This window comes from Gavialis gangeticus, unplaced genomic scaffold (genome assembly GCF_001723915.1).
Source record: "Gavialis gangeticus isolate Ggan-Ray unplaced genomic scaffold, GavGan_comp1, whole genome shotgun sequence".
In the NCBI taxonomy this organism is placed as follows: Eukaryota; Metazoa; Chordata; order Crocodylia; family Gavialidae; genus Gavialis; species Gavialis gangeticus.
Window position 1 is genome coordinate 149,722,817 of NW_017729032.1, and position 16,906 is coordinate 149,739,722.

The 16,906-nt window shown below is 38.9% G+C and overlaps 1 protein-coding gene across 5 annotated transcripts in view; it reads right to left on the reverse strand.

The window, feature by feature from the left end:
- The window catches only part of IL1RL2 (interleukin 1 receptor like 2), a 41,415-nt gene that overhangs the window by 2,567 nt on the left and 21,942 nt on the right, over positions 1–16,906 (reverse strand). For all 5 annotated transcript variants that reach the window (XM_019525323.1, XM_019525321.1, XM_019525320.1 and 2 more), the window contains 6 exons: positions 16,514–16,676; positions 12,200–12,265; positions 8,618–8,741; positions 7,357–7,493; positions 6,560–6,703; positions 898–1,065 (listed from right to left, as the gene is read on the reverse strand). In XM_019525323.1, the coding sequence (XP_019380868.1) occupies positions 898–1,065; positions 6,560–6,703; positions 7,357–7,493; positions 8,618–8,741; positions 12,200–12,265; positions 16,514–16,676 (802 nt within the window). The remainder of the gene's footprint in view (positions 1–897; positions 1,066–6,559; positions 6,704–7,356; positions 7,494–8,617; positions 8,742–12,199; positions 12,266–16,513; positions 16,677–16,906) is intronic.

Below are 16,906 nucleotides of genomic sequence, written 5' to 3' on the forward strand. Positions count from 1 at the left end.
GGGAGTTCCTTAGCTTATATCCACATGGGGTTAGGCAGCACCTGTGAAAATATACCTGAGCTTTGTGTATCCATGCTAGCTCCCGAGTAACAGGGAGAAGAGCATTTTTGCTGAGAATGAGGGCTTATGAACTGGGTATGTACCGGAAGAATATAGGTGTAGCGATTCCAAGTGCAGGAGCTAGTGTGCACAGAGTTAGCTCAGGTATCTCTGCATAGCACCACCCAGCTCCATGCAGATATACGCTATGTTGGGTTGAGGTACATTTTGTGACTTACTTGCTTGGACTTAGGTGCCTGTAAAGGTATTTAGGCAGAATTTACATCCCTAATTTCCTTCTTGTATCTCTTCTTTTGTCTGAATTGGAGAGAACAGTTCTCAGAACACAGCAGAACTACATGAGCCATAGAGAAGGTGGGAAAAAATTAGAAAAAAAAAAATATGAGACTGAAGGAGTAAGGAAGGTTAGAAAAATCAAATCTGAAATTGAAAGGAAATAAGGAATCAGAAGACAAAAGATAAGGCTGCCAGGAGACAACAACTGTAGAGGGGAAAGGACAGAACAGACAAATATTTAAATAGGGAGGGAAGCAAAAAGGAGGAAGAAAACCAGAACAGGGATTTCAAAATTTAGAGGCGGCGAGGTAGTTCCTACCAGGAAAAGTATTCTTTGCCAGTCAGATAGCAAACCTTGCTTCAAAATGGGCTAGTCCTACTGCTGAGAAGTTCAGAAGGGGGGGAAATGTTTGAAACATGTGCCTCCCACACCTAGTACATGATACAATCTGTGGTTCTATGACCTAGCATGAAATGCTCTTGCCTTATTTTAACATCCAATAAAAATTACGAGAAACTCAGTCATAGCTTTATTTTAAAGACAATGATTTTCCATTTTACCTTTTCCTGGTAAATCATCTCTTCCAAATATAAAAAGTGTATATCCACATTGTCTCTCTAAGACCTCAGGAAGCACCCTGAGCACAAAGCTATCTGTTACGTAGCTGCAGGTGACTTTGTTGGATTTTGGATACAACACATATGCATCATATATCTTCCCATCTGAAACTGAACAAAAAAGGATTACCATTAACATGTTTTTTTCCCCCCAATCACTTCTGCTTTAAATTTTACTCCAGAAGCTATTTGGCTAAGACATCAAATACTCAGCATAGCTATGAAACAATCTATATTAAATACTTCAATTGCAGTCAATTATTCAGTCAAGTATGAAACTGCCCAAGTATGCTGTTTATTATCTAATATGGAAAAATACTAAGACTTACAAGACTGCTTTCTATCTTGATAGCCCCCCACTTTTAGTTCTAACACTGAGCAACTAATTGTCTTACAATGGCACCCTGTAAAATGCCGGTGACATCAGGCTTTTATTACATGATCTGGTCTGTAGTTGTGAGTATTGTAGTTAGAACTCTTGCTGTTAAAAATGTCCTCATTAAAAGCAGGGAACAGGCACAAAGAGACAGGTTGTGTTTCTAGCAGATCTTCATACCCGCTTATTTCTACATGTACAAGCCAGTATCTGCTAAACATACAAGGCCTTTCACGCCCTCTAATCAGAGTACAATCAGTCCCAAATTTTCCAGAGGCAGACTCACTTTGTGCTTTCACATTTTGGCACCGGCAAAACTGCTCTACTTTTTCCTCCACCCAAAATGAATCATCTCACAGTTCAAACTGTAAACTTTTCGAGCAAGCACACTTTCTCCCATGCTGCCCTATCTCTAATAGGTGCTTTCTGCCAATGTCTACAAAATGACACTATTGTTCTTCAAATCCCCTTTTTTTTTTTTTTTTGGAAAAGTCAGCTACTGGTGTGCTGCTTGAGTGAGAACCTGAGGAAAACTATTTACATACAAAAATGTCACCTGATAGGGATAAACCAATTACTAGAGATCCAAGTGGAGATGATGGGGACATGAAGTTGGCTTGAGGAGAAAGAGAAGAGGCTGCACAGACAATTCAAAATTTACAGATGCTGAAGAGTAGACAAGCAGATAACTCATAGAAGAACAGGACTAAGAGGAAATAGTGGTAAAGATTAGCTAGTGAAGGAGAAAGAGTTGAGGATGAGGTATGCTGCACTAGAGAATGAGGACCAGGCAGCCAATGAAGTGACAAAGCGGAAAAGAAGAGCAACCAGGCTTTCAGGGAGAAAGGAAGAGACAATGGAGAGATAGCAAGGGACACAGAATCCAAGGAGATAATGACACAGAAAACAGTAAGACAAAGATCTGCACAGACACTGAAAAAACAAAAAGATATCAGAGAATCACTCCAAACACAAGGAAAAAAAATTAGGTTTTTCTTACTAAGGCTTATTAAGGAGAACAGGTCAATTACCGGAGTGGATCCACAGAAGAGAAGCATGTGCTGTCTTTCTGAAGCAAAGATACAAGGTGCAGACTGGAGACTGAAAACCTTCCTAATGGCAGCAAGGAAAAATTCATCAGCTGACCTTCATGTTGGGATATGAGACCAGATTCAACCATATTCCCCCCAGAATTGAATAAGGCCAACTCTGTGCTCAGTTGATCTTCAGTGGAATCCTTTCACTTCCAAGAGAATAATGGCAAAGATGCAACAGGATAATGAAAATCAACAGATGGCTCCAGGACTGTTGCTATGATGGAGTCTTTGACATATTTCATCACTGGGAAACATTCATGGAAAAAAGATGTACTCCACCTGAGGGGAGCCTTCTGGGATTCAGGTTAGTGCAACCAATAAGAACTTTAAACTGGTGGAGGTAGTTTGGGAGAAACTTGTATAATCTCCATGCCTAGTTTTAATATACACTAAAAGAAAAATCTGGATAAATGAGGATAAGGCAATGGATAAATGAATGGACAAAAGACAGAAGGAAAGAAAGTTGGACAACAAGCAGACAAACAGTATTAATTGAAGAAAATAGTAATTAGTTTTAAAAAACCCTTGTATTTAATGCAAACAGAAAATTAAATGAGGTTAGAGAATCACTGAAGTGTTTCTACAGTAATACAAGAAGCCTCAATCAAAAATAGAGAAACCAGAACTTCTGGTGCAGGACATGAAACCAGTTATTATAGGGATAACAAAAATAGGATAGGAGAGCACTCACAATTGGAATATAGGTACAGAAGGATAAACACTATTTGGAGAAAATGGAAATAAGGGTAAAAAATAGTAGGGTGGCATATTGCAGTAATGCTATAAAGAAGTAAGAAAAGATTACATAAACCAAATACAAGCCATTTGGGTCAAAAACGCTTTGGGGAAGGATTATAAAAGAGGCTATGTTGGTTGGGACTTGCAGTAGACCTCCTTTCCCCCTCTCCCTCTTCAGATCTAACCTGAGTATTACTAGGGTTCTCTAAAATAATTGACACAAATACTACCAGAAGTGCTATCCTTATAGAAAACTAACTTCCTAGCTATAGGTTGGAAGACAAATGCTACTAATAATGGTAGCACCCAAGTCTTCCTAGGTGTAACACCTGACAGATTTCTTCCTATACAAAGAACACAGGAAGGAATTGTAGAAAAATCTGGTCTTAGAAAATAATCTTGGATCAAGTGACCCCCACGCATTTTTAGTTTAAATTAAATGGAAGGAAAAAATGTGTCTATACCTAAGCTTTTCCATTTCAAAACTGAGAAATTAAGGACATTAATGACATTCTGAAGAGCTCCAGGACTTGAACATGGAAAAGGCTTAGAATCAAGGTCAAAATGAAAAACTGCCTAGATTTTGCATCTTAAGCATGTGGAAAAAAATGTCACCTCATAGATTTCATAGACATTAGGGCTGGAAGGGACCTCAGAAGATCATCAAGTCCAGCCCCCCACCCAAAGGGCAGGAAGTCATAGGATCCCAGCAAGATAAGCATACAATTTGCTCTTGAAGGTATTCAGTGTAGGTTCTTGAACCACCTCCGATGGCAGGCTGTTCCAGACCTTGGGGGCTCAGACAGTAAAGAAATTCTTCCTTATGTCCAGCCTGAAACGGTCATGCAGTAGTTTATAACCGTTCAACCTCGTCATCCCTTGGGGCGCTCTGGTGAACAAACGTCCCCCCAGATCCTGGTGGTCACCACTGATCAACTTATAGGTGGCCATCAGATCACCCCTGAGCCTGCACTTTTCCAGGCTAAAGAGCCCCATGGCTCTCAGCCTGTCCTTGTAAGGTCTGTTTTCCTGACCTCTGATCATGCATGTGGCTCTTCTCTGGACTCTCTCAAGCTTCTCCACATCCTTTTTGAACTGTGGAACCCAAAACTGGACGCAGTACTCCAGCTGCGGCCTCACCAAGGTTGAGTACAAGGGGAGAATGACGTCCCTGGATTTGCTTGAGAAGCACCTATGGATGCAAGCCAGTGTTTTGGTCGCTTTAGTAGCCGCAGCATTGCATTGCAGGCTCACGTTCATCTTGTGGCCAATGACGACCCCCAAGTCTCTTTCTTCCGTAGTGCTAGCCAGTACATCACTACCGAGCCTATAAGGATGCTGGAGGTTTTTCTTCCCAAGGTGGAGAACCTTGCATTTTTTGGTGTTGAACCCCATCAGGTTCTCATCCGCCCATTTCCTGAGCCTATCCAGGTCAGCCTGGATCACCCACCTGTCTTCTGGTGTGGATGCTTTGCCCCAAAGTTTGGCGTCATTGGCGAACTTGGCCAGTATTCTCAAGGGGCATTAGGAGTAAAAACCACTGAAATGGGGGGGAAACATTTTCTTTGCTCATCAACTATGTCCTAGAGATCAAAAGTCAAAGTAAATTAAACAGTAAAAGGTTCTTTAGCCATATAAATAAAAAAAACCATGCTGTAGAACTGTGCTATTGTGAAGAGAAAAGAAAATAAAGATGATCTAATTATGGCACCAACATTAAATGAATGTTTTTTTTTCCATCATTCCTACTAAAAATTGAGACATTGAGTGAGGGAGGGAAAGGGGCAGGCAAAGGCAAGATGTCTAATAAGAGTGAGAGTATAGAAAAGAAAATTACAATATCCAAGGCGGAAGGAAAACTCAACAATCTTAGCATGCTGCAGCTGAGCCAACTGAATAATCTCTATCCTAGAACAGTAAAAGAATTAGCACATGAAATAAAAAGTCTGCTAAATGGATTTTTTAAATAAATGGTATCAAGTTATGAATGGTACCATATAATTAAAGAATAGCAAATATAGTAACTGTATACAAGATTTTGAAGGCATGATTAGGGGTAAATGGAAAAATGGGATAAAATTCAGAAGTTTTACTAAGGGCAGACCATGCCAGACAAATGTGATATATTTAAGGATACGGCTACCATTGTTTAGAAAATCAGTTGATCAGGCAAACTAGAGAAAGGGGGAGATTAGGATGAAAAATCTTAATTTGGGTAAGAAACTGTCTAAAGGGGACATAACAACAGGTTATCAGGTTGTGCAGAAAACAGAACTACCAGACTGGAGGCATGGTGTTAGTGATTGGTCTCATTTGATATTTTTATTAGTGATGCTGGACTATGCTAGTGAAATCAATAGCATTGTAAAGTTGGGAGGCACCTTCAATACAAAGAAGGATCAGCACATTATACAGAAAGAATCAGATGAACTTGAGGACTTGGCTGGGATGAAATTTAAGAGGATGATGTGCAAGGTCATGCAGTTTGATACAAATAGGAAAAAAGCTCTGGAGGAGGCTCACAGTTTGGAATGAGAGAAGCCTAGGTACAGAAGTCAGTCATAGGATGTTTAAGATGCAGATAAAAAAGCCAAGAGTCATAGGATGCATCAGCAAGGTATTGCTGAAAAAAGGAGAGAGAGAGAAAAGAACTTATACTTTTGCAAAAGGTGTGCATCTCTCCAGAATACCAGGAGATAAACAGCAGAGAGGGAGAAGAGTTGTTTAAGCTAAAGGACAAAACTCAGGCAAAAAAACAAAACAAAACACACATAGGTGTAACCTAACCACAAATAAATTTAGGTTAAGAATCATGTAAGGTTGTAGAATAGCATTTCTATGCACTAGGGAAGCCTAACAATTTTCATGATGGAGCCTTACAAATTTATGAAAGAAAGCAAGTATGTGGTTGCCTGTTTCAAATGACTCTGGACTCAGTGACACAGAGAAGACTCTTTGAAACCTGTGTTCCTATGAGAATTCTGGACTTTGGGTGTTACCACAATACAAATAATAAGCATAATTCATCAACACCACTGAGATAGTCACTATCAGGTAGCTGGCAAGGAAAAAAAAAAAAAGAAAGATCTGCATTCTTGATTTTAACTGTGTATAACAATATGCAAGAGAAAATTGTGTCTACTGTCTACCATAAAAAGATGGTGGGTAGAAATTTAAACAACAAGTCTAGTGCTTAATCTTTTTATTATATGTATTCCTAGCACAATGCAAGCCCAAACTTCTCATAGTGGAAAATTAACTAATTTTTTGTTTCAGGATTGCTTCCTGATTCTCTTCCCTCCTAAAACAGATCTAAAAAAAGTGAGGGAACCTCTTAATGTCTTAATAAATCCTGGAATTGTATGCCATGTACTCTATGACGACACAGACATACCTTCTTTATTCAGAAAAGGACCACAGGACTTTCGATACCAAAGCACAATGTCAATTTTTAAAAGCTTGTAGATTAATATGGCAACAACTATTAGAAACACCAACGAAAGGAATCCGCCAATCAAGTATCCTTGAATATTTCGAGCTATAACAAGGGAAAAGTATAAGATGACTCTTCAGCATATCATTTTTGAAACATTAAAACAAATGCTATACAATTCTGAAGCTCTGAGCCATATGCATTTTTTAATTTGGGCCATAATTGAATACATAATTCATAATAAGTAATCCAATATCTCTCTTCTCATCAATTATCTGTGATCTTCTTGTATGTATTCTTTATTCTAAATTATTTGACAAAAGATGGCTGCAAAAAATTATAGGTCTGTTTGTAAGCAGTACATTGCATACGTTAATACCTGAAATTTAATCCGTTTTGACTGAACAGAAGTATGTTTTAATTTCTCGATTGAAGAACCATGTTTCTTACGATTAAGTGTAAGACATTATGAAATTTCTTTTAAAATTTGCTATTTTGGTGAACATATCTGGACAGCAGATTCATTGTTCAGTGTTCCATACACATTGTTCACGCTTATACTGGCATAAATCTAAAACAACTCCTTTGATATGATGATGCAACCCCAGATTTATTATAATTTTATTAATAAATTATAATAATATATTCTATAGCTTTATTTAACCATATAATCATACTATTTTTTCACATTCCCTTTTCAATGTATTAATCATACCTTCTTTTGTAAATTTATTCTGTTCAGTACATAAATGCCTTACCTGGCCTTTGTAATACAATGTATGCTGCAACTTTGCCAGCACGACACACAAAGTGGTGTCCATAATCTTCATGCTTCACTTCTGTAATGTTCAGCCTCAGAATAGAGAGCACGCGGTCCGCAAATAAAGTGTCTTCTCTATCAAAAAATATGGTAACCACAACAACAAAAGCTATTTTCAAACAAAGAAAATATTCCTGGTATAGTGTTAATCCACTTTAATTTCATGATTGTCTGAAATTAATCTGAATCTTTTCAAAGTATGCTGACAAATGGAGTCTAAGTAATAATTAATTATTTGTATTGTAGTAGCAGCTTGGACAGTTTCCAACAGCCTGATTAAACTAGTCAACGTACAATTTACTGTCAATAAAACAATGCCACTGCCCCCAAAACCTACAGTCAAATAGACAAGAATTCTATCTATGCTGTCACTGCCTAATGAGATAAAGATCAGGCAGTTACACAGAGAGACATGGCTACTATAGTGTCATCAACTCACAATGTTATTGAAGGTCTCATAATATTTGGCATTTTTCTTAGAGTCAGCTCCTGCAATTAAGATATCCCTGAGAATTTCTGGCTTATAAAAAAAATTCCAATCTTCTAGTAAAAGAAAGCTTGAAACATTGAAAAGTGTATTCCAAAAGTTCACAAAATAGAAGGCTAAAATAAATCAATAAAGTAATTGGTCCTTTTTATCTCACGATTTTTTTAGCTAGTTTCATGCTGTTTTAGATGTTCAACTCATGATTTTAGAACACTTGAGCTGGCAATTGCACTAGCATTCTCTTTTGTCATACAAACCCATTGGAGAGATTCACTCAAAGAACTCCTGCACTTAACTTAGGATTCATCCATACAGTGAAACTATGCTAAGAAGTGCCATATCCTCTCCAAGAGCACTGGATCCTAAAACCGAAGCATGGTAGCCATAAAAGTGCAGTGTCAAAAAAACCTTCCTGGTGTCAAAAAACTCCATCACACTGGTAATTAGCAGTGCAGCAAATGCCTGCATGTGCAGCACCACAAACCACGTGTACACATCTGTCCATTGTTTTGTGAAGCAATACCTTCTCCAGTACCTGTATTACTTTTTTGTTAGAATCAATTATAAAGTTTAGTATGATTTCTAGGAAATCACAGAAATAGGATTTATCATGTAAAGCAAAAGCAGTCATTAAAAAACAGTCTTAAAGGTTTCTTCTTACATTTTAACCAGTGATCTACCAATAAACATTCTGATAGGCTAATATACTTACTGATATTCCTCTCTTATTCTTTCATTAAAAAAATAATTGACTAAAGAATTATTGAATTTCCAGGATATAGCAATTGAATAATCTTTGAAATGTGATACATTGCATTCTATGATGAGACTGGACCCTGGAGAAGAAAAAAAGTATTAGGAAATGGCAAGAACCACTATTTAATTCTGCATAAACAAGTTTACTCATGTGATCAACAGTAAATATTTAAAAGGAACAAAAGAAAGTTTTCAGAATTGTGAAACTTTAGCACATTCCTCAGATCATCAGCTGTTTTCTTCACCAGAATTTACCTGACATGTTACAAAGAGCTCACTGACTTAATTCTTCTAAAAGATAAATAGTTGATTCTGTTCTGACCAAAATCATCATCATCGCTTCTTAAATTCAACATATCTGTGAATAAAGTTATTTTTTCTCTTAAATTACAGCTCGAAACAACTTGCTCTGCAAATCAAAGGCAAATACTGAAGCAAAACAGTACACACTTTAGTCAGAAGCTTGAGATAGCTCTAGCAGATGAAGAATGACAAATGCAAAATATTTCCATCCACAAAAATTGAGACTTAACTATACTAAGAACCTTGACAGTTCCTGCATTTGCCATCTGACCTAGATACAGTACATCAAAAGGGCCAAATCAGCCTTGCAAAAAGATTCTAAGTGCTCTGGACAGACCTTTACTGCAAAACTAATTACTACATTAATTGAAAGCAGAAATCCAGAACCACTTATATAACACTAAGCACATACAAGATGACTTTCCCTAAGAATTTATAATCCATACAATAAATACACAAAGCAACAGAAGATATCAAGCAAAAAAGCAGAATGAATGATGTTTGTTAGCCACACGATATTCACTTGAGAGTTATATGTAGCAAAGAATTTCAGTTTTTGAGTCTCTACGAATTCACTTAAGTGGAGGGTTAGCCTTAAAAGATGACCAGTAAGGGAAACCACATGGGTTTGCTTGTGCCTTTCTTCTTTCTTTGTAATATAAAAAGGTGCCTTAAACAAACATTTTCATCAAGCATTTGATTCACGGGATTTTTCTGCTTGTAATTTTTACCTAAGAAATTCTAAGAAAATAAGGAAGACAAGACATGACAAATTCCCTGGACAAGTGCAAAACTGGTAGGAATAAGATTCACCAGGTACTTAAGGGGAATCTGATTAAGGCCCAGGCCAGAAAACAGTTAGACATGTGAACATGTGTTTGTAGAATCAGGGCCTAATTTATCCAGGATGTGTAAAGTTGTTGTGCCTGCCTTTGATCAACTCTTTAGGTAAAACAACTTGTGAAAATGTAAAGATCTTCATTTAAAAAAAACAAAACAAAACAAAAAAACAACCCTACAGCAAATTACTGCCTAGATAAGAAAGTTCATAACACATACCTGAGTTTTCCAGTAACCATACATACAGAATAAGACAACACATGACAATTTAAAGGCATAAAGATGCAACGCAGGGTTTAGGTTTTATTTTTCAGCTTGAACCCATATAGAACGATTTCTTCCTACTCATTAAACAAGTGGTAAACCTTGTTGTATGACCCCCTCACCATGAGACGATTCAGATGTACACCTCATACTTCCCAAGAGAGTGCCATAAATCACCAAGCTATCTAATACTCAGAGGTTGCATTTACACGTAAAATTAATGTGATGCATGTAAAATTAATGCAATAAACTCCAGCACATATCGTGCCAGAATGTATTGCTCCTGGGTGCTACATTTACATGTGCACCCAGGACTGTAGCACACTGAGCCAGGTCAGAGCAGCACCAACTGACAGGGTCCTGGGGGAGTCAATCTACCAGTTGAGCCGGGACAGAGCAACACGTTGCAGAGGGGCTAACTGGGACACCTAGGTGCTGAAGCGTGGTGCTAACCGGCAGCCAACCCTCACACTGAAGCACCCTGGTGCCCCAGCCCCGTCAGCATCTACACATGCATTGCTGCACAGTAAACAATGCCACCACAGGATAGTACTTGTATTTACAAGTACTAATCTATGGCAGCATGTATTAGATTACTGTGACCTAATAGGGCCACACATACAGCTGTCGAGCTAATTAGGCAAATCTCCAGTAAATGTCTCGTGTAGACATGCCCAGGGTCACACTCCAACCATCCTGTTGAATCTAGGCCACTGGGCAGCCAAGAATGCAATGGGGCTAAAAAAGGAAACAAACAGAAGGGAGACTGCCTCTGTAAGCCTAGTGGTTATGGCACTCCAAAATTAATGATTCAATGTAAAATTCAGAAATGGACATTTACATATCTTGGTTAAGAAACAAAAACAGCCTTGAGAGCAAGGACTAGAATCTAGTTCTTCCCCTTCCCAGGGCAGCACCTTAACCAGACAAGATCTGACCCTAACATCTGACATATGGTTTCATATCCTTTCCAAAATGTTTGTTATAATCATGACAACTGTGGATACTCTTATCTAAATAAATGTCCCAAATATTTTTTTAATCTTACTCAGTTGTTGGTGTTAATGACTTTGTAGCAACCAGTTCTACAGTCTAATTACACAGTGCATGAAAAATAAAAAAAATATATATCAACTTTGAACTGGCCATTTTTAACTTCCATGTTAAGCCCTTGTGTTAGGAGAGAGAAAGCTCAATCCGATACACTTTCTCTATACAATTCATTCTTTTTATACTTTTACCCATCTTCAGATATTGTTACCATCCATGAACGGCACGTGCTGCCAGCATGGTGAATGCAGAGCTCCCACAGATGTCAGCGTGGGGTGGGGGGAAAAAGAGTGGGGAGCACCGCCAAGGGTCAGCAACCACCTACAGGTGCCACTGGCAGCAGCGGCAATCGTGGACCACCCACAGACACCACCGGTGGGGTCAGCAGCAGGGTGGTGAGCAGCAATTGCCCGCAGGCACCACCAACAGTGTTGGCAGCACCTTTTTGCAAGGGGTGCACCACCTCGCTCAGGGCATGCATGTGCACCCCCTACTCGTCACCCCTGTTGCCATCCAACCTGGGCATCTCCCATATAAAAAGCAATAGCTCTAGCAAAGTCTTTGACTCATCTTCCTTAATAGGGCTAACTTAAAACAGAGTGGATTTTGAAGAGCAATTGGGATTTTTCATTTTCTTATTTTCTTTCTAAAGTAAATGTTCCCAACCTCTTAATCTCTCTTTATTTGACATGTTTTCCCATATCTCTAATCAGTCATTGTCCTTACCTACAGTCATCCTTAAACCTCCTCCTTGCATGTTACTTGATCTTCTATAGATGGGTTAACACACACCAGTTAGATCTTTTTGCTGTTGCTGCTACAACTACACACAAAGTCCTGCCAGAGCCTCAGCCAACTTAGCAAACCAAGAAAGATGGGCAGGGGTTATGCTTATTATAGATACATAAATAAAAATGAATATAGTAAATAAATAAATGGAAGTCCATTGATTTGGGAGAATATGGAGGAAAATTCCAAATTCAAGAAGTTTGAAGACCACTATAAAGGGATCATGCATTGACACAGATAATATAATATTACGTAATTGCACCATCTCAGATTTTTATGATACTTGACTTACCAAGTTTAACGTCAATTGTATTGTTTCTTGGATAAAGAATCTCAGTTTTCTTCTTTGCTGGGTTCTCTAAAAACAAGACAACATACACAAAAATATAAAATATTATCAGAAATAATTATCAATCTGAAAGCAACTGCAGAGAACCAGTTTACCGCCTAGTTGCAGGGACACATTTAAGTTTATAAGTGTACTGCAAAAGAAAAAAACCCCACGTAAACCATTTTGGGACTGTATACTTTGTTGCTCCCTTGCAACAGATTAAAAGAACACACAAGTTTTTTTTTCTAGATCTGTTTGTCAAACCAGACAAAGCAAAGTGCACAAAATTGAGAGGAAAAAAAAAAAACACTGTTACAGTATGCTAAACCTCATTAACCCTTCACTACCATAGCTCCATCCCTTTTGGTAACAATATTCTCTTTAAACTCCAGAATTAGAAAAAAGGAAAATAAATCTGTTTAAATACTAGAAATACTTACAGATATCTTAATACTGTTCTTTGTAGAAAATTCAGATAGATTTCTCAGAAAATGCCTGGCACATACAGCATCCATAGCAGTGCCAAACTCAGGCTAATAAAACCTTTATACCAAACTACTCCCTTATATCTTGCTTCTTAGTAGAAGGGCTCATGGAAAAGGACAGTTCCTTCCCCAAAGGGCCTTACAATCTAAGCAGACAAAACAGAAAAGGATGGAAGAGGAAGGAGAAGAAAAACTTGTTCAGTCATACAACAGGTCAGTGGCAGCCAAAGTCTTAATGGTCCCCCATATCCCAGACTACAATGCTTCCCTGTCAGAGGGCACAGTCAGCATTCATAACACATTTTTATGGAGCCACATGTCAGTGGAGCAGTCCCTTTGGCCCCCATATCCCTTGTATCTATACAATTTAGAGTTGGAGTTTGAGTTTGGCAACAGGGGTGGAACAGGGAGGAAGACAGAGAGGCTACTGTAGCAGCATTAATTTCCATAGACCTGTGAGCCATGGCAATAATGATGCCTACTGCCCAAATTTCTGGACCTATAGGGAACTCTTTTCCTTGCATTTAAGGCACACCCCAATTTTGACAGCTAGTTTTAGGGGAAAGGTGCTGGTTTGGTTATATGCAAGAAACTACAGTATTTCTTAACAATTGTCATATAGGGTCTAGCTATCCTATCACTCATGCTTCCCTAAACATTTCTGATTAACTTCACTGAAATATTGCAATAGTATAGGCATTAACAACAGCCCAACCATTTATTTTTGTATCCCAAATGATACCAGAATATTTGACAAGCCATACCTATATACACACACACACACACACACACACACCTTTCTTTGGGGGGGGGGGAAGAACACGTGTGCATGTGCACACACACATTCCTCCCTCAAAAAGAAAATATATTTAACTCAGTATTGGCAAACCAAATGATCGCAAACCATAAATCTGGCATCAAAATATTCATAAAGTTAACTTAAAAATCATGAGATTAAAGAAAAAACCCAGCAACAATAAATCTGGAATTCTTTTTATCTACGTTTTCAACATTTTCAAATCGTCTTCTGTAGTCATAAGGGGTAGAAAGTTTAAGTTGTCAACAGAGATTCTCACAATCAAATGATGCAAGGGGTCATTGAAAGAAGATTAAAAGTGGGGAAAAAACCTCCACATCGAATACTTCAAGGCATTAGCATCATAATTTAAAGTTGCTGGACTGCATATAACCCCCCCATCAACCACAGTCATTACAGAAAGAATGATAGGCTATTAAATCATTCAACATCCAACACAAGTTCCAGTCCTTAGTTTGCTTCAATTTATCATAACCTAGGCTACCTCTTTTTTATCATCCATATGCCTCCAAATTATTCTAAATTATTAAGTCATTTTAATATGGAAATAACAAAACTGAACCCTGCCTGTATTCATGTGATCTTTTATATTTATGGCTGAAGTTAAGGAGGTTCAGAAGTTAAACTATAAGGGTAGGGACAGACATTCAAAAAGCCTGAATTGATTCAGTCTTTTCAGGTTAGTCTAACCTGCAAAGCTTGAACCAATTTGGAGGTGGACAGACATTCCCCTTTCATTCCAGAAATGCAGGCACATGCCCACAATGACCCAGGCTAGAAGCCAGGGGGTGCTAGAGCAGCCCTCCCTTCCCTTCCACAATGCTAAGCTGAGGGGGGGGCGTGGCCAGACCGTGACAGGACGCTTTGATTAGGGACAGGTCCCACCCCCTCAGAGGGAGCCAGCAGGGAGTTGATAACAGAGCATTGAGTTACACAGCAGGGAGTTGTTAGCATTTAGTATCCCATCACCAAAACAAAATCCTGTCTCAATGATTTCATAGACATTAGGGCTGGAAGGGATCTCACAAGATCATTGGGTCCAGTCCCATGCCCAAGGGCAGGAAGTCAGCTAGGGTCAAAGGATCCCAGCAAGGTAAACATCCAAATGTTTCTTAAAAGAATTCAGAGTAGGTGTTTGCACCACTTCTGAGGGGAGTCTATTCCAGGCCTTGGGGGCTTGGAAAGTAAAGAAGTTTTCCTTATGTCCAGCCTAAAACTGTCTTGGTAGAGTTTGTGTCTCATTAGTTCAAGCTCTTCTTAAACAACTTTTTCCAAGGAAGGAACAGAGGGACATTACCAGCTACCTGCTGATTAGCTTCAAAAAGCCCTAAGCTGATACTGTCCTGTCTGCCTTTGTCCTGTCTCTCACATCATGGACCGTAGCCAGCATGTGGTCTGCCAGCTAACGCCGAGAGGTGTCTGTATAAGGCAGAGGGGAGGGTGGAATCCCTGCTTGAGCAGGGGGTTGTGAGGGTGGGGGTGGGGGGAGCAGAAGGAAACTAGGCAGACACTTCGGTCCCTGCCATCTCTGCCAGAGCTCAGAGGGGTGGGGCCAGACCTGTTGGGCTTGAGCAGAGAACAAAAACACAGCCTAGCAAAGCATCTGGGATTCTGGAAGTTTCTGATTCAACTTAAACCAGGAAAGGGTCTGGGACAGGCATTGCATAAACTGGTTTGACCCAAATCAGTTAAGTCTGATGCTACATTCAACCAGATTTATCTCAAACTGTTTTCAGCCATTTTCAAACTGGTTTATGTGTACTGAACATCTGTTCTGTTACAAGTTTAAACCAGTTTCTGATCACTTAAACCAGTTTATGTGTAATGTCTGTCCCTAGCCCAAGGGTAAGAACTGGAATGGTTGAGGCAGAGACCAAGCTGAGGGCCAAGATTCAACATTTGTATTCAAGACAGTACCAGAGATATGGAAGCAAGGAGTCCAAACTATAGGGAGTAGTTAGGCAGGAACAGAGCAGGGGTTAGGAACAAGGCTGATGTGGGAAAGAGAGCAGGAGTTAGAGACAAAGCTAAAGAATGATCCAGGACAGGTACTGGAGCCTTTGTTAAAGCAAGAACCAGGAAAGGTCAAGCAAGGTTTGAGGGCAGACAGGAACTAGGCAGAGCTGCAGGGTTGTGAAAAGTTGAGCAACCAACATTCTTCTAGTTTCCTCATCTCCTGTTCTGCTGGTTCTGATGATCAATCTGGTTGTGAGGTTGCATCCATCACCCCAGGCTCACTAGAACAGGTGTGGAGTTATGGATGGATAAAGTAGCAACTGAGAATGAGAAAGGGAGCTGAAATGAATAGAATAGATTAAGGGGATGAAGGGGAAGAGAGAATGCACTGCTTCCCTCTGATTTTTCAAGTTTTGAGTCAGAAGGTTATGCAAGCAGGCAACTTTAACTGAAACTAAATGCAGTATTTTGTTTGGGAGATTTTGCTGCTTTATGTACCAACACTGACAGCTATTCCTATGCATAGGTACTGCGCAACATGTATTTGGATGCTCTGGATGGCCCTAAAATATCCCATGCTTGCCTTCTCTAACCCACTCTGCATTCATCCAGGATACCTGCAGAGTTACATTCCTTTTGCTTTAGAGCACCTCCCTTCCTCCACACACTCACACCTTCTCCATACCCTGATTGCTCTGATGCAAAGCACACAGCACAATTCCAACACTACCATTTGCATAGGAACCCTTGAAAACTGTACACATATCCCCATCTTAAGACAAGACTCTATTATGCCATCTACTCAAAACATGAATCTTCTTACGTGTTGGTTTATTTCCTAGCACTGTACTGAGGCCTCTATTTAGCACTAAAACAGAAACAAAAGTACTAATGGAGTTTTTTAGTTATTCTGGTTCCGTTTTACATCTCAAAATTACAAAAGAATTATTAACAAATGATTTTCAGGTGGCTATGTATATGTATAGTGTTGCACTGAAGAACACAACAGGGACTTACCTACAACAGTTACATAAATGTTTCGTGAAACATTGTATTGTTTTCCCATATAATTATATGTTGCTTGACATAAGTAATTTCCTGCATCTTTTCCACTCACATTGGTTATTATAAGTTGATCTCTCTGAGGTAGAAATCTTTTGTCTTCAAATAGGTTACATTCCTGAACACAACAAAAAGTTGTTGTCAAATCAGAGGAAGAAAATAAAAAAAATGCTGTATAAAAAAAAAAAAATAAAAAATCCAGGGAGGAGTTCCTTTGTTGGGCCTGGAAACAGGATAAGGAATGGAAACACCTTTCGGGTCCACGTTGAGGAAAACTTTAGCACTATATCTTAATAAAGATACTTTCTTATAATTCATAATACTGGGAAGGATGTGTTTTTTGTTTTT